This window comes from Myotis myotis, unplaced genomic scaffold (genome assembly GCF_014108235.1).
Source record: "Myotis myotis isolate mMyoMyo1 unplaced genomic scaffold, mMyoMyo1.p scaffold_m19_p_5, whole genome shotgun sequence".
NCBI lineage: Eukaryota > Metazoa > Chordata > Mammalia > Chiroptera > Vespertilionidae > Myotis > Myotis myotis.
In genome coordinates this window covers 88,507,901-88,530,430 of record NW_023416357.1, presented here as the reverse complement: position 1 = coordinate 88,530,430, position 22,530 = coordinate 88,507,901, and the positions used below count along the sequence as shown (strand labels likewise).

Below are 22,530 nucleotides of genomic sequence, written 5' to 3'. Positions count from 1 at the left end.
CCTCACTGGGAATGGAACAGGCAACCTTTCAGTGCACGGGGCAGTGCCCAACCAATGAGCCGCACCGGCCAGGGCTTTAGTCACACTATTTTTGATGCAAGTTCCTTAGAAATTAATATGCCTAAAGCTCAGTAAAAATTCAAAAGGAAGGCAATAAACATGGATAGAATTATGTTCAGAATTAGAAACTGAGCAGCAAAGTACTGAACAATCTTCTACCTAGTACTAAAACTTTTCCCAGAGTTCAGTGACCATTAAAAATGAAACTTGAGCCCGGCCAGCATGGCTCAGTGGTTGAGCCTTGACCTATGAACCTGCAGGTCACAGTTCAATCAGGCAGGGCACATGCCTGGGTTGCAGGCTCCAGTGTGGGGCATGCAAGAGGCAGCCAATCAACAATTCTCTCACAGCATTGATGTTTCTCTCTTTCCTTTTCTCTCTGAACTCAATAAAAATACATATTTTTAAAAAATGAAACGAATTTTTTGCAAAACAGGCCTTCCATTTGTTGTAACGTACCCCGCGAATCACATAAGGACGCCTCAAGAAGTCGAATTAAAGAGTCACATTTATTGCAATCCGGGACTATGAGGGGCCATTCCCAAATCTCATAGCAATAAGATGGTGGCAAAACCAGACTTATATAGGCAAAAATCACAAAGGTATTGATTACATCCCAGGGTTTGGAATGAGGCACCTGGCTCACAAAAAAGCAGATTACAGAAGCAGAATTAAGCATGTTAATTACTGTTTCGGGTCTCGGGGTCACTGAATTGACAGAAATACATTATCTAGAGCCCTTGGGTAACCTGGGTTAAACTTAGGCATGCTATCTCAATTACAGTTTTGGGTCTCCGGATCACTGAGTTGATAGAAACACGTTATCTAGAGCCCTCGGGTCTCCTGACCACTGAGTTGTCAGGACAATTTAGAGTAATTGTGCTGTCCTGGTCTCAGGACCACTGAGTCAGCTGAAACGCACCACCTGTGGCCACTAAAACAATTTTAGGGTAATTGTGGTGCTGTCCTGTTTCCCAGGTACAGAAGAATGTGCTTCGATAACCAGTAAGATCACAATCAATGGGAGAGTCATTCAATCAATAAGGCCTTCAATCGAATGGGATGATTTATACAATTCAGAAAATCAAAATAATCTGTCCATTGTTAAACAAAGCAAATAGGTACCATACTTCACATTCTAGGACAGGGGTGGGCAAACTTTTTGACTCGAGGGCCACAATGGGTTCTTAAACTAGACTGGAGGGCCGGAATAAAAGCATGGATGGAGTGTTTGTGTGAACTAATATAAATTCAAAGTAAACATCATTACATAAAAGAGTACGGTCTTTTTTTTTTTTAGTTTTATTCATTTCAAACGGGCCAGATCAGGCCTACGGGCCAGATCAGGCCTGCAGGCCGTAGTTTGCCCACGGCTATTCTAGGAGGTCAGATTTCATCTCTGCTGGATTAATATTGACACCTGTGATCACAATGTTAATTTAATAAGCTCCTGGCTTGACTCTAGTGAAGCAGATAAGGAATGCTGTGGAATCATGGCCTGGGTTCCAGCTCTGAATGTGACCATTAACGGTTGTGAGCTCGTTTCCCACCTGTTAAAAAGAGGACCGTGATTTCTATACTGCTGGCCTCAGGGTCATGACAGTTGCGAGAAAACAAAAACACCTTGGAAAATGTGAAATAAACGGTGTGACTGGTGGTCAGATAACGCCCCACGTTTTCTAACCTGATCATAAGGGTCCTGAGACAAAAGCCATGGTGTGTGCGCCATCCCTTCCTGAGGCTGACCACCAGAATCCCTGCAGCCCGGCCCCAGATCTAGCATCCTGCCCCCTGCTTTTGGGAGTGGCAGCCAGGTGGGCCTCCCTAGGTGACAAGCAGAAGCACTTGTCTCCAAGTACAAGAGAAAGAAGGCTCACAGCAGGAGTCTCACCTAAGGAGATGGGGGCGAGGAAGGGGATGAAGGCCACAGGGCTGCCTTGGTTTTCTAAGCAAATAAAAGTTTTGAGGGACTTGTTTCAACTTAATGCCATGACACATTCCAGTTCTTCATGTTATGACTCCCACTCCTCCCTGTTTTGTTTACATAAGCAGTGTTGATAATCAGCAAGACAGACGTGTCGCAGGATAGGAAGACACGTAATACCGCCGCCTCGTTGAGTCCCGTCCCAGTGGAGCCACATACATCACTCCCGGGAGAGCCATTCTGTCGCGGATTCCCATGAGTCAGAAAAGCATGATACCTACAATAAAGAATTTTTTTTAAAAACTGCTTAATGGTTAGTAGGTTTGTGCATGGTATAAAACTCTTCACAATTAATTTAATGAATAAAGAAAGAGATCTTAACAACAAAAAAAGCATGAAAGAGGTGAGCGCAGTTGTTGCCTCATTTCAAACTCACCCCTCGGACACAACAAAGAAGGAATTGTGAGAGCTGCTTTGTGCCACTGGCTGGGAGCTGGGGAGCCTGTGGGCCAGAGGAGGGGTTGTGTCGCTGCTATAAAAGGCTTCATGTGGGTATCACGCTTTCTCAGCAGATCAGACTCTTCGGAGCCAAATTCAATCAATGTGCACCTTCAGTTCAGGCCTACGGGTGGCAGGCTCCCGGGGCCACAGCTTCGCAGGCCTCTGCCCACACCAGTGAGGACTTGCTCCAGCTCATGCACACTGGGTGTTGGCAAAGCCGAGGCAGCTGGCAGCGCCCTTCACAGACCCGGCCTGCCCGGTCCTGCCCAGAGCACAGCACTGCCTCGAGTCCAAATGCCACCAAACGGCTTCTCGGAGAGCTGCCAGGGAGCTTTCACAACGAGGAACGACTGGGGAACAAGCGCCTCATTGTTGGTGATCTCGTTTAAATGTTGCCAGACCTATCCCATGTCTCCCCATAGAAATTCTGATGTTGAAGGAAATCTGATTCAGCCGATTTGATTATTTGGCTAAATAATTACCTGATTACTTGGCCAAATTTGATTATTTGGTTATATTATACATTTTTCAAGTAATTTCCAATATTAAACCCTTCTGGCCTCTTCTATTTAATCACAGTACCCATTGCCTGCCTCTTCCTAAATCCATCTTTTTTATCCTCACCTGAGGATATTTTTTCCATTGCTCTTCAGAGAAAGTGGAGGGAAGTAGGGAGGGAGAGAGGGAGGGAGGGAGAGAGAGAAACATCAATGTGAGAGACACATCAATTGGCTGCTTCCCACACACGCCCTGACCAGGGCTGGACATCGAACCTACAACCTTTCAGTGCGTGGGCTGACGCTTTAGCCACTGATCCACACCGGATTTTTCCTCTAGGGAGAGCATGTAATCTTATACTTTGAAAGCCATGTTCTGGAATTTCCTATTCTTGACACTGCTCAGAATAGACATGAACCTGGCTTCCACGTCACTTGTAAGAAACGGTTCATCTGTGCTCTTAGGAGAATTTCTTAATTCATTTAGGGGCAAGTGCTGCCCTTCAGTTGGAATGAGTAAAACTTGTTTCAGTTCTTTTACTTCATGTGGCTATCAAATACCCGTTCTTTAGGGTCAGAACTTTTGTTTCAGACTCCATCGTTTGTCTTAAGCCTTTGTAAGCATTCCCTAAATGACCAATTCCAAGTGGTAATAAAAGCGCTTCCATCCTTCATCGCCCAGAGCTTCACTCGACGGGTGGGTGAGCAGGGGCCTTGTGGTGGGAACATGTGACCAGCACTCTGCCCTGTGATCAGAGGAGAGGGGTCTCACTTCATCCCTAGGTTCCTTGCCTGCCTCAAGGTTGTTTCTACTCAAACACTTAAAAGTAATTGAAGTATTGGATATTGAAATACATTTGACAGGAAGAAATAAAAATTCCACAAATTCATTCTGATACATGGATAAACTTTTATTTATATATCAAAGGGAAAACTAATATTCACCTAATATTAATTTTCTATTAACTCACTGCCTAATCCACATTTTCAGTAGGGAAAGTGTTTAATTTACTCTCCACCTTTAAAAACCTTCCAATAAAATAAAGGTAGGAAAATACATAAAGATTTCAGATTATAAAACTTTCCAGGTAATTGGTGGTCATAATAATACTGAACTACAGTTTTTTAAAAAAGCGACTTTCTAAAGTTTGGAAGTACAGATAATCAGTACCAAATGTATCCATCAAGTTGTAGTAGGCCATTGTAAACAAATAGTACCAAACTGTATAACTTTTAAAAATCTGAAGTTGTGAGCTATATAAAAATTGATTATTCTTCCAGTTCTCCCAGAAGTTCTACAAAATCAGTGATGTACCATTTGGCGTTGTCCTTTACTTGTTGCCTGATCACGTTTCCTCCAAATCCAATGAAAACATCCTAAGAAGACAAAACAAGGAGCAGAGTTAAGCTTTTTAAAAAAGAAAAGAAGCCCTAACGGGTTTGGCTCAGTGGATAGAGTGTCGGCCTGTGGACTGAAAGGTCCCAGGTTCGATTCCGGTCAAGGGCATGTACCTTGGTTGCGGGCACATCCCCATTAGGGGTTGTGCGGGAGGCAGCTGATCGATGTTTCTAACTCTCTACCCCTCTCCCTTCCTCTCTGTAAAAAATCAATAAAATATATTTTTTTTTAAAAAAAAAGAAAAGACTAATCAAAATTTAAAAGCAAAAACATACAGTAGCAGCCTAGGGCAGTAAGTGTCGTTTGGAAGAATAAACTGTTTGTGCAAAAAGAGATGAGCCAACGTCACTTGGTGTCCCCAGAGCTCCCTGTGAGCCCCCCGCCCGCCGAATGAGTGCACAGCCACCCCCTGCACATCGTGGGCCTCCAGAACGGATATAGACGCGATACAGACTAATTTGGAAGTACAAAATTCTCTTACTTGCTCTTTCTCTTCATTTTAATTTTCATACCATATTAAGGGGATGGAGAGGAATATAACTAGATTCTCACCATCCGGTTAAGTTTAACCTCCTCGCCCTAGCTGGTTTGGCTCAGTGGATAGAGCGTCAGCCTGTGGACTGAAGGGTCCCCGGTTTGATTCCGGTCAAGGGCACATGCCTGGGTTGTGGACTCGATCCCCAATGGGGAGTATGCGGGAGGCCGCCAATCAATGATTCTCTCTCATTGATGTTTCTATCTCTCTCTCCCTTCCCTCTCTGAAATCAATAAAAATATATTTAAAAAAAAAATTTTAGCCTCTTCACTGAGCTTCCTGCCTCCGTGACAGTCCTTTCCACATGCCAGCACCAACTCAGCTGTCCTAACACACTGACTCATTCCTTCTCTCTCCAGAAGCTTCCTCGGGCTTCCCATGACCTAGAGGTAACACCCACGTGCCTGGGGAAGTGTGGGGTCTTCAGCGGTGGCTGAAGAGAAAGCCCACTCCTGCTGGTCCTTGCCCCCGACCAGCCCAGAACTATGCCTGATACATCCCCCTCTGCCTGCCGCCTCCCCCTCTGGAAACGTCCTCCCCTGAGCCCTACCAGGCCCGCCTGTGCTAACCTTCCTGTAGGTCACAGGTGCCTCGGAGCAACCTTCCCAGAGCGACACCTGCATGCGCACCACCTTCTCCTGGTTCCGTCAGGCTTTTGCAATTTTGGCAGATAATTATAAATCCTGATCTGGAAGTTATGATTTGTCATATCTCAACACGATTGGAGCTCCCTGAGAGAACACCGCATCTATGTCCGTGAATTCCTCATGACACTAGCCCTGAGCTCATTACTTAGTCAACCCCAATGTAGTGGCAAATCATCTAAAAATGTGTTATCTTGAACAAATTCAAGCAATGTTATAAGGTTGCCAAAAGATCTTTAACCACTTTTGATTAATCATTTACAAAGGCAGTTCCTATTTTTAGATCTCAGGAAGTAAGGTAGTAAAAGAGCTCACTGTATTTTTGGTTCTGTTTTTCTTAAGTTAGAATGAGACGATAAAGGCAGAGTCCTATGTGAAATGGACAGTTTTGATATTTAGGACCCTCGGTACATAGCATCTGCTTCCTGGTGGTCTCAGAAAACATCACTAATTCAGAAGAATAAAATCCTTTAACATAGCCCTGACCGGTTTGGCTCAATGGATAGAGCGTCATCCTGCGGACTGAAGGATCTCAGGTTCGATTCCGGTCAGAGGCATGTGCCTTGGTTGTGGGCACATCCCCAGTGGGGAGTGTGCAGGAGGCAACTGACCGATGTTTCTCTCTCATCGATGTTTCTAACTCTCTGTCCCTTTCCCTTCCTCTCTGTAAAAAATCAATGAAATGTATTAAAAAAAAAAAATCCTTTAACATAGGCATGCCGTCCAACCTCATGAACCTCAGTTCCCAAGCAGTGAAAAGGACATAAGACCTCACCTCTCAGGGCTGTTGTGAGGATTAAATGACACAGTGGATGAGGAAATAGTTTATCAATTATAAAGGGACATAAAAATGTTGCTGAGTTACAAGAGCTGTATCGTTTGTGGAATTATTGGAGGAAATAAAGCTGACTTACTTGAGTGCGCACTTGGGCTAAAAGGTGGCCATGAAGCAGGGACAGGGGTTGCTGAAAGTTTTAAAAGTTTTTAGTTCCTTATTTGCAACCTTTCTTGGATTTGCAAAAGGTCAACTGACATATTAAGATTAAATTTGTTTTGTTTATTGTTTTTTCTCTTCCAATGATATTTAATTTGTTTAACTCCCAGAAGCTGAATTCTGAATCAGCTAAAACAAAAGTCCAACCTGAGAGAATGAGAACGCTCATTACGTACAGCGGGAGGACAGGCTTCCATGTCCGTGGCGCCGTCTCCAATCATGACTATTTTCTTAAAATGAAATTTTTCTTTTAAAAGTTTAATAACTTTTCCTTTTCCGCCAGATTCAGCTGTTGGCTGCGTCTCATCAAAACCTGCATATTCACCTTAAGTGAGAAATTAAAACTGTTAGAGACACACAGAATTGTATCACTAGGGTCAGCTTTTTGCATAGATGACATCCTCACTTAAAGGTCACTGAGAAAGCTAAGAATGGTCTTCAGGGAAGTGACACAGCCTGGACTTCCACACCGGTTCCTCAGAATAAGCAAGCTTTGTTTTAAATTACAAATACAAGGTTACTCCTGTATGTCACTTTATGTTACACCTTGGGTAAATTAGTTTTATCCTCTAAGCTTCTAGTCTATTAATTCTCAAACCATGTTAAGGTAGCAGATCAGCATGAAATAGTAATATGGCCAGCGTGGCTCAGGAGATCACAGTTCAATTCCCAATCAAGGCACATGCCCGGGTTGCAGACTTGAGCCTCAAAGGGGGAAGGGGGGGGGAGGGGGGAGGTGGTGTACAGGAAGCAGCAGATCAATGATTCTCTCTTATCATTGATGTTTCTCTTCCCCCCCCTGAAATCAATAAAAATATATATATTTAAAATTTTAATAAATTAATACATAATTTCATCTCAGATAAGATTCCAACTTATATTTGATCAATTATTTCATTCTTACAGTAATTACCATACTCATTCTCTAATGATCTCTATCTATCTACCATTTGAAAGGGTTCTATTAACATATTTTAAATTGTTAAGGTTATTTGGTTTAAGAATGTCAGCCACCCCTTGACGTAACTGGAGACATCTTAAGATAATAGAAAACTAGCCGGTTTACTCAGTGTTAGAGCGGCAAGGGCATGTACCTCAGCTGCAGGCTAGATCCCTGGCGCCAGTCTGGGCGCATGTGGGAGGCAACCAATTGATGTGTCTCTCTCACATCGATGTTTCTCTCTCTCTGTCTCTCCCTTCCACTCTCTCTAAAAATCAACGGAAAAATATCCTTGTTGTGAGGATTAACAACAATAACAAAAAAGATAATAGAAAACTACAGCTGTGGCTCTATGATGGTCCTTAAAGGGGCCAGAGGCACCTCCAGTGCACTGACTTGCTAACAAGTGAACCCTCCTTCCTGAGTCTAAATTGGTTCAAACACACGAGAGCTCTCATAAAACAGAAATATAATGCATAACAAAATTAGTCATGTGACTCACATGGAAATGAACAGTTCACTAAGTGCAGGCATTTGCATCCTGATAAATGACTATATGAACCTCAAAGCTAGGAGAGGTGATGCCCTAAGTGTATTTTGCTGAGCAAAGGATTCCAAGGAGCAAAAGATATCAGTCGAGAGAATTCTTTATCTCAGTATTTAATCCTGATGCCTCTTCACTTAGGTTGCATTCCAGCAGACATTACCTAGAATATTGAAAACTAAAACTGATGAGAAAGGGAAAATGTTACCATTCAAGTCTTACCATTAAAGTAGAATTTCAGCCTATTGGCAAATACATTGGTTGATGGGATATTAAGCTTTGAAGCAACGTGCTCTACGATGCTCCGAAAGCCACCAGATATTAGGAAAACCTGAACATTTCGCTCTTGTAGGCGACTTACTAGCTCCCTGCAAAAAAGAAATATAAAATATCAGACACTGATCAATATAAAAGAGGAAATATAAAAAGGAATCTAAAAATCTATATATATTTTTTCTCCTGAATGAATTTGCCCAAGGTACCATCGGACAAAGTATATTGCCTGGTGAGTTAATGTCTTATATATGTTTTTCTAAATGCACTTATACATTAAAGGGTGGGACCTGACTGTCTTAGGAAACCATTCCGCAACTATATTCTGCCCTTAGACCTAGAAGCACAAGATGAAGAGGAGACTCAATCTCTCCTTAGGGAGAGTGGGAAGGCAGGCATGGGCAGGGTCACTCATTTAAGTGGCAAAAGAACCACATAGAAGGGAACTCAAAAGTAATGGTGAGGGGGGAACTGGAAATATGGTGAAGAGATTAGCCAAGGAACATATATGCACAGCCCGTTGACACAGACAACAATGTGGTGATGGCCAGAGGGCGGGGGGGGGGGGGGGAGAGAGCTGGAAGTGGGCAAAGGGGGGCGGGGAAGTGAGGGACATCTATGATAGCAACAACAGTAAAAAAAATGTTTTTAAATTAAGCTTATTATATTGTCCTCATTAAAAGAATAAATAAAGGAATGGCAAGATGTCCTCAGAAGGATGCACCCCAAAATGCAGGTGCTGATAGAGAGACAATATACCCAGACCAATATACCTCTTACCTTATGCCAGGGGTCAGGTGTGGAGGGTGCTCATTTATGAGCCTCTGCACCTGTTCTCTGGAGGGCTGGATCAGCGCTAAGCGCTCGGTGAGGGCAGCCCTGAAAGGCACTGCCCCGCCCATGGCTCGCTTTGTCCTAGGAGGAAGACCCAACAGTCAGGCCAGCCAAGTCAGCTGTTCCCCAAGTTTACATGTCTAACTGCTCCCCCCAACTCACACAGCATCCACCCATGAGTAAGGTGCTGTCCAGAGCCCCACTGCACAGCAGCCAAGCTACGATGCTATGAAAGTGAGGCCTGACAACAAACTGTGAAGGTTTGCTTGAGAATCACATAATATTTATGGGCATGTCTTATATCAAATGCAGCTGAACAGGAAATGGTCCATGACCCGGCGACTGCAGATAGCACTAAGGAGGACAGGAGGGTGAGAGGGGCTCTCCGCCAGGCATCCACTGAGAGACTCTGAACCAAAACTAGCTTTCCAGCCAACCACTAAGGCCACACTTTCAACCATGACATGAAGCACCGGACACCGGAGAACCCACCCAGGCCGTCCTCTTTGGCTAGTGACCGTCATTGTTCCCCTGACCACGGGAAGAGAGTGTCTTATCCATATCTGTTTGTCAGAAGCAACTTTTTTTGCCCTAAATATCTGTATAGTAAAAGTGGATGAGTAGATAGTGAACACTACCCAACTCAGCTCTAAGTGATGGAAGAAAGAGGCTCCTGCCTGTTTCATAACCAGGGAATTGTGGCTCTGAACCTGCATGTCACCCAAAAGTTCCTCTCTTTTGCACTCCTTTATCCTTTCACACAGTGAATAAACACTGCCCCTACATTTCTGACACAGCATCCGCCACTCCACAGATTTTGGCCAGCTCATCAATTCCTTCTTCTCGGATGACCGTGCTGTCCACATCAAAGCACACTGCATCGGCCGAGCAGAACAGCTTCCTCAACTCTGAGTGGGACACCATCCTTAGAAGAATTTTCCTCCTATGACAAAAAAAAAAAAAAAGATAAATATCTTTAAGGATATAAAATCTATAATAATAAAAGCATAATATGCTAACTAGACCGGACATCCTTCCAGACGTTCTTCCAGGCGAAGCCAGGGCTGCGAGGGAAGCCCCAGTCCAAGTGCCTGCCCGCAGCTTGAGGGAAGCCTATGTCCCAGGGACCAGAGGGAAGCCGGTGCCAGCAGCCAGGGGAAGGAAGGCCTACTCTTGCACGAATTTCGAGCACTGGGCCTCTAGAATAAGCATAAAATGGCCCAATTTTGCCTACTGATGCCAAAGTACTTTGATTTGTATCAAACTCAGTACAGCCCACAAAAGCATGGACTCATTCATTTTTTTTTCTCTCTTTTTTTAAATTTTTATTAATGTCAGAGAGGAAGGGAGAGGGAAAGAGAGATAGAAACATCAATGATGAGAGAGAATCATTGATTGGCTGCCTCCTACATGTCCCGCACTGGGGATCAAGCCTGCAACCTGGGCATATGCCCCGACCAGGAATCGAACCAGCGACCTCTTGGTTCCTGGGTCGACGCTCAACCACTGAGCTACACCCGGCTGGGCATGGACTCATTCATTTTTTAACACAAATTAAACACCTTCTAAACGTCAGGCTCTGAGGCTACAAAGATGAGCAGACTTAAAAGTCTGTTCCCAGCAACTCAGCCTAGTAAAGGTGACAATTTATAAACATATTTGATGTTCAATCAACATGCAACTGTTTCTGACATGCTAATAATAGCAATAAGGCAAGTGCTAAAATAGAAATGTACATAAGATACTATGGGCACACGAAGAAAACATTTAATCCTACCTATGAAACAGGGCTTCCAGGAGGCATGGGTATGTGAGCTGAATCTTGAGGGGCAAGTGGCCCTCTGAGTGGGCTCTCAGAGGGCAGGGTATCACTTTGGAGTGTGCTGGGAGTAGGAAGGAGGGAGATGGAGACAGGGAGAAAGGGCAGTGATGGCGGAGGCGGGGAAAAGGCATGGCCAAAGGCATGGAGGAAGAATAACGGATAACGTGCTGAAAGCTTCCCGGCAGTGCGCAAGGAATTCAGACCAAGCGGGGCCTTGGGTCAGGCTAAGGAGTTTGGATTTTAACTTTTAGGTAATGGGAAACCTTGAAAGGCTATACACCTCAGAAGAGAGGTCAGAGCTAAACATACACGTGTTAGCCACCAGTGTCAAGGTGTAACTAAAGGTATGGCCTGATGCCAGTCACTGGAGCGGAGAAGAGAGAGAAGAGGGCTGAGGACAGAGCCCCCCGGGAATGGAACCTTGAAGTCAGGATCCCGGGAAATAAAAGGAAAAGGAGAGGTCGCAGGAAGAAACTCTGGGAGACCCCAGCATTGTAGAAGCTATGGAGGGCAGTTTAAAAAATAATTTTGAGGTGTTTTTCTTTTTAAGAAAATCATCGGACTAGAATCATGGGCGTGAACGGGGATCTTAGAGGTTGCCTGAACCAGTCTGCACCCAAAGAGAGTAATGTTTCATGAACAAGGCCACTAGAATCATAAGAATAATCTATATTTAGAATAGACCGGCTGGAAACAGGCTCACAGGAGATGGCCACTCACTTCCTAACTGATTTCTAACCAATGCATTTGACAGAATGACCCAGTTCAAAGTTGACTTGGAAAAAAAGTGTCTTTTAAGCCAGGGGTCAGCAAACTACAGCCAGTCGGCCAGATTCAGCCTGCCACCTGTTTTTGTATGGCCTACGAAGAGTGGTTTTTTTATTTTTTTGTTAATCCTCACCCGAGGATATTTTTTCTCATTGATCTTCAGAGTGGAAGAGAGGGAGGGAAAGAGAGGGGAGAGAGAGAGGACCATCGATGTAAGAGAGGCACATTGATTGGTTGCCTCCAGCACTTGCCCTGATTGGGACTCAGAGATCAAACCTGCAACCCGGGTATGTGCCCTGGACTGGAAATGGAACCCTCAACCCTTAGGCGCACAGGCCAAAAGTTTTTTACATTTAAAATAGTTGAAAAAAATCAACAGAAGAAGAATATTTGGTGACATATCACCTAAAGATAAAAGGCCAGAGTGAAAAGCAACAAGCATTTGAGATCAAAAGAATAGCTATTGGGGAAGCACTGATTCAAAAAGAAACGTAAATAGTGTTCTGATTAGAAGTCAAGGAGTGTTTATGAGAAAGGAAAGGGACCAATTACATCAATAGAAGGAAGGCATTTCTATAGGTGCATATAAGCTAACATAGTGGCGCTAATTCTAAAGAATGTTGTTAATTTTCAGTCCAGTCAGCCCCTGAAGTCCCAATATCTGATTTCTTGTCATCTCTGCAAACAGTTGCTGGAGGCCCAATGCTGCTTTAGGCCCAGTCCAAAGGTTATTTTGCCCAGTTTTAACATTACAAAGGCTTGAGAAGATGAGCAAGACAGTCCCTCCGAGATGACAGCTCCAACTCCATTTTAAAGTGACTCTGATTATTTCTTTTTTATAGACACATAAAAGTGACATGAAATTCAAAATTCAGGATCCATAAATAAAGTGTTATTGGAATGTAGCCAATATGGCAGGAGGGGTGAGTCTGTTTCATGCCCTTTAGGCAGTTGAGACACTGAACAAAGGAGTCTGAGAAGCTTCTGGATCAGAGGAGAGTCAAAATTATTCCCTATAGCCAGCATGGCTCAGTGGTTGAGCGTTGACCTATGAATAAGGACGTCACGGTTCGATTCCCGGTCAGGGCACATGCCCAGGTTTCGGGCTCAATCCGCAGTATGGGGCGTGCAGGAGGCAGCCAGTCAATGATTCTCTCATCACTGATGTTTCTCTCCCTCTCCCTTCATCTCTGAAATCAATAAAAATATATTTTTAAAAAATTATTCCCTGTAACTAGGACTAAGGGTCCCACTTATAGTACATTTTAGGATAAAAACGAGGGAACCTGAGATTTTATGCGTACCACAGAGGTTGCAGCAGGCCATTTTTAAAATTTAAAATTGTGAGTAGACTACTTAACTGATAGGCAAACACATAAGAACAACAACAAAAGACAAATCCGACTCACGTTCCTCCCGCGCTGGGTTCCTAGGAGATGCTCTTCTCTTCCTGCTTCTTTCCTCAGCAAAAATGCAGCATAAGGTTCTGACTACAAATTTATTTGCGATCCGGTGAGTTCTGCAAGAGCAAAAAGCGCCTAGATACAAAGTACAAGGAAATGAACATCAAGGTCCAGACACACGATTAGAAAGGGGGAGACTGTCTGGCTTCACTCTCCCTCCTCCTAGGACTGTTTCCCAAGACTGCTTTCTTCGGGACACACTTGACCTCTGCCTCCTTCTAGCACCAGACAGGGGTGAAACACATTCTTTCCTGTGGCTTTGACTCTGCAAAAGCTTCAGGTGCGACAGGGAATTACCTACCCCGGAGTCGCAGGGTACAAAGGAGAGGAAAAGGGAAAGAGGACCCACCGGGAGAACAAAATGCAAACACTTTGTAGACTCTACACAACAGCCCCTGCTGCCTTCTAACTGAGGAGTCAAAGTGCTCGGCATTCCAAGAACAGTCAGACGCTCCGCTGCCAACCGGGGGAACAAAGCCTACCGCTTGAATCACAGTCCTCCGAATTAAAACTGCAAATAGATGTGGGTAAAAGTGCAAAAGCTCTGAGGAAAACCAAAAGATAAAAAGACATGTGTAAGAACACGAGGCCAGGAAAAGCAAAGGTGAGGTTGGAAAGGAAGGGAGCCAGAATGAAAATGATTCACAAGCTTCCAATACGGCGCTTACAGGACTCAGAAAGGGCTCAGGGTACTCAGCCTCTTGCGACTGGCTAGTAAGCCAGGACACGTGGGCTAGGGAAACGGAGACATAGTTAAACTGCCAAGCAGTTTACAGCAACCTAGTAAATCGCAAAATCCTGTCTTCGGTAACCAAGGGCACTTAAGAGCGAAGGGTTTAGCCCTAACCGGTTTGGTTCAGCGGTTAGAGCTTTGGCCAGTGAAGGGTCTCGGGTCCCATTCCAGTCAAGGGCAACCCATCGATGTGTCTCTCCCATGGACGTTTTTTGTCTCTCTCGCTCCCTTCCACTCTCTCTAAAAATCAATGGAAGAAATATTCTCGGGTGATGATTAACAACAACAACAAAAGGGTAAATGGCCCTAACCGGTTTGGCTCAGCGGATAGAGCATCGGCCTGCGGACTCAAGGGTTCCAGGTTCGATTCCGGTCAAGGGCATGTACCTTGGTTGCAGGCACATCCCCAGTGGGAGATGTGCAGGAGGCAACTGATTGACGTTTCTCTCTCATCGATGTTTCTAACTCTCTATCCCTCTCCCCTCCTGTCTGTAAAAAATCAATAAAATATATTATAAAAAAAAGGGGGGGTAAATGGTTTGCATTTCTCCCCGGACAAGAGGATAAACTGCTTAAATCACCCTACTCAGGGAAATAGCAGAAATCCAATCAGTGCCATTGCCAACCACACCCAAGGACTGATGAAATTAAGGGGGAAGAATCACCTTTTGGTGCATCAGCATAAAGCTGATGAATATTTTATTGAGATCCTCCCCTAAGACCGCCCCTACACCCCCAGCCTTTAAAACCCCTCAACTCGAAGGTCCCGGGACAAGTGCTCTCCCTTCCAGGAACACACCCACACCTTTCCCTTCCCCATCTCCTTCCCCTACAGGCGTGCATCTCCTAAACTCTAAGGGACTCCAGGAGACTTGCAACCAGGAGCAATGGGCAGCTCATCTGGGCTACCCCCCTGACCCTGTCCCCAAGGCCCTCTTGTCTCTGACTTCTTAGTGAGCCAAAGCAGCCCAGCCTAGGCTCATTTCCCCACCCAATCCCTCGCCTGTTGCTTCTTCTATCCTAGTCCCTTCCTTGTTTTGCTGTCCCCAGCTTTAATAAATGTTCCCTCAAAATCACCTGGACTGGTGGTGTGAATCTTTCCTTCAGGAAGTCAAGAACTCATACACTACAGGCCGGCCTGAGGCAGACCTGCTCCAGACCCAGTCCCTTTCTGGTAACAATAGTTGAAGACTTTAATAACCCATTTACCACAATGGATATATCATCTAGACCAGTGGTTCTCAACCTTGGCTGCACATTAGAATCACCTGGGAACCTTTTTAAAATCCTGATTTCTGGGCCTCATCCTCCGGAAATTCTGTTTCTTTGTTATGGGTGCAGCCACTAAGGAAAACAGTATGGAGGTTCCTCAAAAGATTAAAAATAGCCCTGGCCGGCTTGGCTCAGTGGATAGAGCGTCGGCCTGAGGACTGAGGGGTCCCAGGTTCGATTCCGGCCAAGGGCGCATGCCTGGGTTGCGGGCTCCATCCCCAGTGTGGGGTGTGCAGGAGGCAGCCAATCAATGATTCTCTCTCATCATTGATGTTTCTATCTCTCTCCTTCTCCCTTCCTCTTTGAAATCAATAAAGAAATATATTTTTAAAAAAAGACCTCACTTTAAAAAAAAAAAAAAAGATTAAAAATAGAACTACCTTATGATCCAGCAATTCTACTTCTGGGTGTTTATCCAAAGAAAACTAAAACATTAATTCGAAAAGACATGTGCACCTTTATGTTCACTGCAGCATTATTTACAACAGCCAAGATATAGAAGCAACCTAAGTATCTATCTATAGATGAATAGATAAAAAAGACATGAGACCTATATATAATGGAAAATGACTCAACGATGAAAAAGAAAGAAACCTTGCCATTTGCAACAACATGGATGGACTTGAGGGTATTATACTAAGTGAAATAAGTCGGAGCCCTGACTGATGTGGCTGAGTGGATAGAGTGTTGGCCTGCGTACCGAAGGGTCTCAAGTTCGATTCCTGGTCAAAGGCAGGTACCTGGGTTGCAGGTTTGCAGGTTTGTGTTTAATATATTTTTATTGATTTCAGAGAGGAAGGGAGAGAGAGATAGAAACAACAATGATGAGAGAGAATCATTGATTAGCTGCCTCCTGTATGCCCCTCTACTGGAGATCAAGCTGGCAACCTGGGCATGTGCCCTGACCAGGAATAAACTATAACTTCCTGGTTCATAGGTCAACGCTCAGCCACTGAACCACAGAGGCTGGGCTGGGCTGCAGATTTGATACCCAGCCCAGGATGGGTGAGGCAGTTGGTTGATGCCTCTCTCATCAATGTTTCTCTCTCTCTCTTCTCTCTCCCTTCTCTCCCTCCCTTCCACTCTCTCTAAAAATATTCTTGGGAGAAGATTAACCAAAAAAAAAAAGGAAGAAGAACTACTAAAATAAAGTGACAATACCAAGTATTGCTGAGGACGTGGAACAATTGGAACCCATAGATTGCTGGTGGGATGTAAAATGGTAAAACCACTTTGGAAAAACAGTTTGGCAGTTTCTTACAAAGTTAAACATATAATTCCCATAAGACTTAGCAACCTCACTACTGGAGCTTTATCCAATAGAAATGAAAATGTATTTATAGCTGCTTTATTCATGATAGGAACTAGAATGTCTGTCCACCAGCAAATAAATGGATAAACAAATTGTGGTATATCCCCACAATGGAACACTACTCAGCAAGAAAAAGGAATGAATTACTGATTTCTGCTATAAAATCAATAAATATTTTAAAAAACTATACTGACCAAAAGAAGCCAGACACAAAAGAGTGCATACAATATGATTCCACTTATATGAAACCTTAGAAAACACAAACAAATGCATTACACAAACAAATGACAAAAATCAGGTCAGGAGGGCTAGGGATGGGGTACCTGAGTGCAAAGAGGCCCTAGGAAACGTTCAGGGGCAATGGAAGTGTTCTACTGTGGTGGTGACCAAGTATGTATAAAATTTTCACAATTCATCATAATGTACACTTAAAATGGGTGCATATTGTTGAATGAAATTAGACATCAGTAAAACATTAGCTTAAAAAAATTAGGCATGTATCAAATCACTTAAAAACATAAAACATCCCAACTGCTTAGTTTCACCAACATGAAAGTGACAGGACCATGATCATTATTATAATGAAAATTTACCAGGAAGTTGTAATAAAATATAGAAATACTGGATTTTATTATTGTCTTCCCTGATCCTCATTCCAATACCAGTCAAATATTTATTTACTTATTTTTTTAATTCAGGGTAAGAGAGTATATGTACCCTCCCTGGTATTAGCTACAACAATCAAGGTTTAACTATAAGACTGCGCACAAAGACCACTAGGGGGTGCACAAAGGAAGCATAACAAAATGCGGAGACAAAGAAACAGGACAAAATTGTCAATGGAAGATATAGAGTTCAGAACCACACTTTTAAGGTCTCTCAAGAACTGTTTAGAAGCCGCCAATAAACTTAATGAGATCTACAAGAAAACTAATGAGACCCTCGATGTTATACTGGGGAACCAACTAGAAATTAAGCATACACGGACTGAAATAACGAATATTATACAGACTCCCGACAGCAGACCAGAGGAGCGCAAGAATCAAGTCAATGATTTGAAATGTGAGGAAGCAAAAAACACCCAACCGGAAAAGCAAAATGAAAAAAGAATCCAAAAATGCGAGGATAGTGTAAGGAGCCTCTGGGACAGCTTCAAGCGTACCAACATCAGAATTATAGGGGTGCCAGAAGATGAGAGAGACCAAGATATTGAAAACCTATTTGAAGAAATAATGACAGAAAACTTCCCCCACCTGGTGAAAGAAATGGACTTACAGGTCCAAGAAGCGCGGAGAACCCCAAACAAAAGGAATCCAAAGAGGACCACACCAAAACACATCATAATTAAAATGCCAAGAGCAAAAGACAAAGAGAGAATCTTAAAAACAGCAAGAGAAAGAAACTCAGTTACCTACAAGGGAATACCCATACGACTGTCAGCTGATTTCTCAACAGAAACTTTGCAGGCCAGAAGGGAGTGGCAAGAAATATTCAAAGTGATGAATACCAAGAACCTACAACCAAGATTACTTTATCCAGCAAAGCTATCATTCAGAATTGAAGGTCAGATAAAGAGCTTCACAGACAAGGAAAAGCTAAAGGAGTTCATCACCACCAAACCAGGATTATATGAAATGCTGAAAGGTATCCTTTAAGAAGAGGAAGAGGAAGAAAAAGATAAAGATACAAATTATGAACAACAAATATGCATCTATCAACAAGTGAATCTAAGAATCAAGTGAATAAATAATCTGATGAACAGGAAAAAAAAAAGAGAGTATATGTTTTTTTTTAATATTTAATTACTCTAAGTTTCACCACTGTTGTGTTTTTTTAATATTTTTATTGAGTTTATTTCAGATGGGAAGGGAGAGGGAGAGAGAGAGAGAGAAACATCAGTGATGAGAGAGAATCATTGATCAGCTGCCTCCTGCAGGCCCCACACTGGGGATGAAGCCCACAACCCGGGCATATGCCCTAACCAGGAATTGAACCCATGACCTCCAGGTTCATAGGTCCATGCTCAACCACTGAGCCACGCCAGCCGGCTGAGAGTATATCTTTTTAAAAATATATATATTTTGTATTGATTTCAGAGAGGCAGGGAGAGGGAGAGATAGAAATATCAATGATGAGAGAATCATTGATTGGTTGCCTTCTGCACGCCCCGTGCTGGGGATGAGCCTGCAACCTAGGCATGTGCCCTGACCAAGAATCAACCTTGTGTGACCTTCTGGTACGTAGGTCCACGCTCAACCGCCAGGCTCCGGCCAAATATTTAACCATAATGTGCAAGGCACATAAAGAAGATAGAGTTGCCGAAACCGGTTTGGCTCAGTGGATAGAGCGTCGGCCTGCGGACTGGGAGGTCCCGGGTTCGATTCCGGTCAAGGGCATGTGCCTGGGTTGCGGACATATCCCCAGTAGGAGATGTGCAGGAGGCAGCTGATCGATGATTCTCTCTCATCGATGTTTCTGACTCTCTGTCTCTCTCCCTTCCTCTCTGTAAAAAAATCAATAAAATATATTAAAAAAAAAAAAAAGAAGATAGAGTAAATAAGTTTATGAATGAAATACTTATTTAACTCCCAATGTGAAGCTGTATCTCTCCAACTACAACAATGTACCTGGTAAACCAGCAACTTACTTAAAATTCTAATTCTAATGGGAAAGAAGACGGCAAAGTCAGACACTGCAACTCTAAACTTCGGAGCTTTTTCTAATCTTGCATTGATTCCCCTGTGCAGGATTGCATCATTCATTCATGCCGTTTGGCAACAGGCAGCAGTGGGATGGAATGGAACAAGTAAAAGCTACACGAAAGCAAACTGATGAAAAGACAGCCTTGCAATCCCATGAAATGCTTTATCTATCCCGATGAAGAGAAATAAATGTAGGATCACAGAGGCGCTGAATGTGCACGCGGCAGGCGGGTGAATCAGAAAGCTGGGCACACGGGGTGACAAACACATGCCCGAACTCACCCTGGTGCTGCTGCTCCTTCCTGGGCCGCCGCCCGCCGCCTCCAGGATTCCCGCGGCTAGAACCTTCCGACAGCAGGGGGCCCAGGGCCGGCTCCCACCTTCGGTCGCGCGGTTCCGAGGCAAGTGACCGGGGCAGACGCGCAGAGCCTTTCTTTATCAAGCAATCATTTGAAATCTGCTGATACGGCGCTGCTTTCTGGTCTGCTTTGCAAGTGCTTTATCTCAACTGAAGGCTGCCGGGCTGGGGAGAAGCCTTGGCCCGCCCCCAGGGAGGGGCTCCCAGGGCCCGCCCCCCCCCCCCCCCCCCCCCCCGGCCTCCCCGCCTGCACCCTAGACCTGCACTTCACCGCGCACGCTTCGCCTCAGAGCTGGGGCAGCACCACCTCCACTCTGCAGAGGAGAGAAAGAGCACCCGACCTTCAGAAGCGCTCCCCCCGTCACCACCACTCGGATCAGGGTACGTGAGAGAAACGAGGGGCCTCTGCACTGACTTTGCGACTAACAAAAGCCTCTTAGAGGCCTGTTTTGACGTTAAGCTCTTGTAGGAACGTAGGTCCCAAGGGAACGTTTAAAACCACGCATATTCGTAACTAAAATGCAGGAAACCATGAATGACAAAGGGAGCCTTTGCACCCTTTTTTTTTTCTTTTCATCTTTTCTTCTAAGTGTCACTTGCCCAGCTATTTACTTTTTTATGTTGGCTACAATAAGGAAAACTGATTGCCCCCTAACATTTATTTACCTTTGGATACAGCTGCTGGAGCTGGCAGTGAGGTCCCACCCTAAACACAACCCTAAGCCTGAGATGCTGACGGTCCGCTCTGCAGGCGCCCTCCAACGTGCTCCCTCCCGCAGAAGGGATGCAATTGCTGGAGCAAGACACTTGGTCACAGATTCCCTGCCCTTTGCTACAGAACCCCTCAGTGACCACAGTTCATTCAGAAACAAGAGGCCTGGTGCTCTTTGGATAGATGTGCCTTTAAGTTCAATATTCTCATAGTTCATTAAGTAAGAAAACGGTTGTATGTTTGTGGCACACCCGGTTTAATTCCTCCCAGATCTGCTGGAGATGGTTCTGAAGAAGGATGCAGAGGAGGAATTTTGATGTTTTGAAATATGAGGTAAAAGACTATACAATTAATGGGGCGGGGGGAGGCAAAATAAGGGAGTTTAAAATAACAATCTAATCAAGAACCTGTTTATGTTTTGTAGTAATTTAGAAACAAGTCTAATAAAGGAAACAAGATGTTAAATACCAAATATTTGTATACACTATAAGTATAAATGGCAATTGAGAGTTTATTTAAAGGAGAAAAGAATGCCAAGTACAATAAATGTGAAAGGCAGAATTCATTTCTGCAATTATTTATATTTCATGATTAATATGAAATAGAGTTCAAATAAAATATTTATACTGAGTAAAACCTGTCAACTACACTTAGTCCCTAGGCCGACCTCACACCTGTATTAACATCTGTGGGCATGAGATGGCAGTGTTGTACACACTGTTTAGCTAAAGCATATACCACATTAAAAAAAAAAAAAAAAAAGTCCAGAGGAAGCTAATGGGTGGTACATGCAACAATCAGGTACAGGCACAGGCACATGTAACAATCAGGAAGTAATCTTGCCAGACCAAGCATAAAATATAAACAGATCTTAGATGCTTCATTGTTATTCTTCTGGAATAATGTTAAATAGCAAATATGAACCAAATACAATACAGTATAATGAAGTCATAATAAAAACATTAGCAAATTATTTTGCAAAGCTTGAATCATAATTGGTTAGTAAAAAGCAATACAGAGAATACTAGTGTTCCTGAAAGGTTTTGTATAGATCCCACTTTTATAAGCTAAAAAGTTTTCTAATAATTAACTATGTTAGAATCAAGTACTGTTTTTCTATACGTCAGTGCTAATAAATAGCCTTCTAAAATATGGTAGTAAGATTGGGGAATCAAACCCCCAACCTGGATGTGTGCCCTGAGGGGGAATCAAGCCCAAGACCCTTCGATGTACGGGATGACACTCCAACTAATTGACCCACATTGGCCAGAGCAGAAATGGAAAATTTTTAATGGAAAAATTTTTTAATAGAACTGAAAAATACAATATCTGAAATAAAAATTTCCTAGATTGGTTTAACAGCATTATTAGAGACTACAAAGGGAAAGGTCAGGGAACTTGCAGTGAGGTCAATAAAGAACAGAGAGAGAGAAAACAGCAGAGCAAAATAAACCCAAAACAAGCAGAAGGAAGGAAATGATTAATATTGGAGCAGGAATCAATGAAATGAAAAACAAAACAATAGAGAAATTTTATAAAACCAAATGCTTGTTGGTTGAAAAGATTAATAAAATTGAAAAACCTCTAGCAATACCGACAATGGACAAAAGAGAGAGAACACAAGTTTCCAAAATAGGAATGAAAAAGGAGATATCACTGTAGACCTCACACACAGTAAGAGACTAGGAAGAAAGTACTTTAAACATACTATGCACATAAATGCAACTTTGATAAAAATCAATCAATTCCTTTGAAAAAACACAAATTACTAAACTCACCCAATAGGAAAAATACATAACCTGAATATTCCTATATTAATTTTTTAAATTTAATCTGTAGGGTGTTGTGTGTTGTTGTTTGTTTGTTTTTTTAAAAAAAGAACCTTTTGGGGAAAAAATTTCCAGGTCAAGATGATTTCACTGGAGAATTCTACCAAACATTTAGGGAAGAATTAACATCTATTTTATACACACTCTTCTAGAAAATAGAAAAGGAATAAACACTTCCCAATTCATTTTATAAAGACAGCATTACCCTGTTACCAAAACTGAACAAAGATAGTACAAAAATAAAAACTGCAGATTAGTATCTCAGGAACTTAGGCACAAAAATCCTTAATAAAATATTAGCAAATCCAATCCAGTAATGTATAAAAAGATTGTACATCATGAGCAAGTGGGATTTATTCCAGGTATGCAAGATGGGTTCAACATTAGAAAATCAATCCATTTAACCCTCTATAT

At 43.2% G+C, this 22,530-nt stretch overlaps 2 protein-coding genes across 5 annotated transcripts in view; one reads left to right on the top strand and one right to left on the bottom strand.

Moving 5' to 3' along the window:
• NIPSNAP2 (nipsnap homolog 2) overlaps positions 1-2,290 on the top strand; it is a 30,994-nt gene extending 28,704 nt beyond the window's left edge. For all 3 annotated transcript variants that reach the window (XM_036308490.1, XM_036308486.1, XM_036308488.1), the window contains one exon: positions 2,110-2,290. In XM_036308490.1, coding sequence (XP_036164383.1) covers positions 2,110-2,243 — 134 coding nt within the window. In that variant the 3' untranslated portion in view covers positions 2,244-2,290. The remainder of the gene's footprint in view (positions 1-2,109) is intronic.
• A 1,582-nt stretch (positions 2,291-3,872) lies between these two features.
• On the bottom strand, positions 3,873-19,762 carry PSPH (phosphoserine phosphatase). Of its 2 annotated transcripts, none has more exons than XM_036308492.1 (7): positions 19,500-19,762; positions 13,145-13,273; positions 9,930-10,088; positions 9,092-9,226; positions 8,261-8,406; positions 6,731-6,879; positions 3,873-4,359 (listed from the first exon to the last, which is right to left on the bottom strand). In XM_036308492.1, exons 3-7 carry the CDS (start codon positions 10,067-10,069, stop codon positions 4,252-4,254), a joined length of 678 nt encoding a protein of 225 aa, XP_036164385.1. In that variant the 5' UTR covers positions 10,070-10,088; positions 13,145-13,273; positions 19,500-19,762; the 3' UTR covers positions 3,873-4,251. The 2 variants fall into 2 exon arrangements, with proteins under 2 accessions (XP_036164385.1, XP_036164386.1); XM_036308493.1 differs by having other exon boundaries at positions 13,145-13,254.
• Between the last annotated feature and the right edge of the window lie 2,768 nt (positions 19,763-22,530).

What these genes read in the sequence shown, in the direction of transcription:
- PSPH (XM_036308492.1), bottom strand. Translation starts at nt 10,069, where the DNA reads ATGGTGTCCCACTCAGAGTTGAGGAAGCTGTTCTGCTCGGCCGATGCA. An exon ending in GCGGATGCTGTGTCAGAAAT is followed by an intron (nt 9,227 to 9,929) that starts GTAGGGGCAGTG and finishes TCTTCCTCCTAG; the next exon opens with GACAAAGCGAGCCATGGGCG. An exon ending in CACCTGACCCCTGGCATAAG is followed by an intron (nt 8,407 to 9,091) that starts GTAAGAGGTATA and finishes TCTTTTTTGCAG; the next exon opens with GGAGCTAGTAAGTCGCCTAC.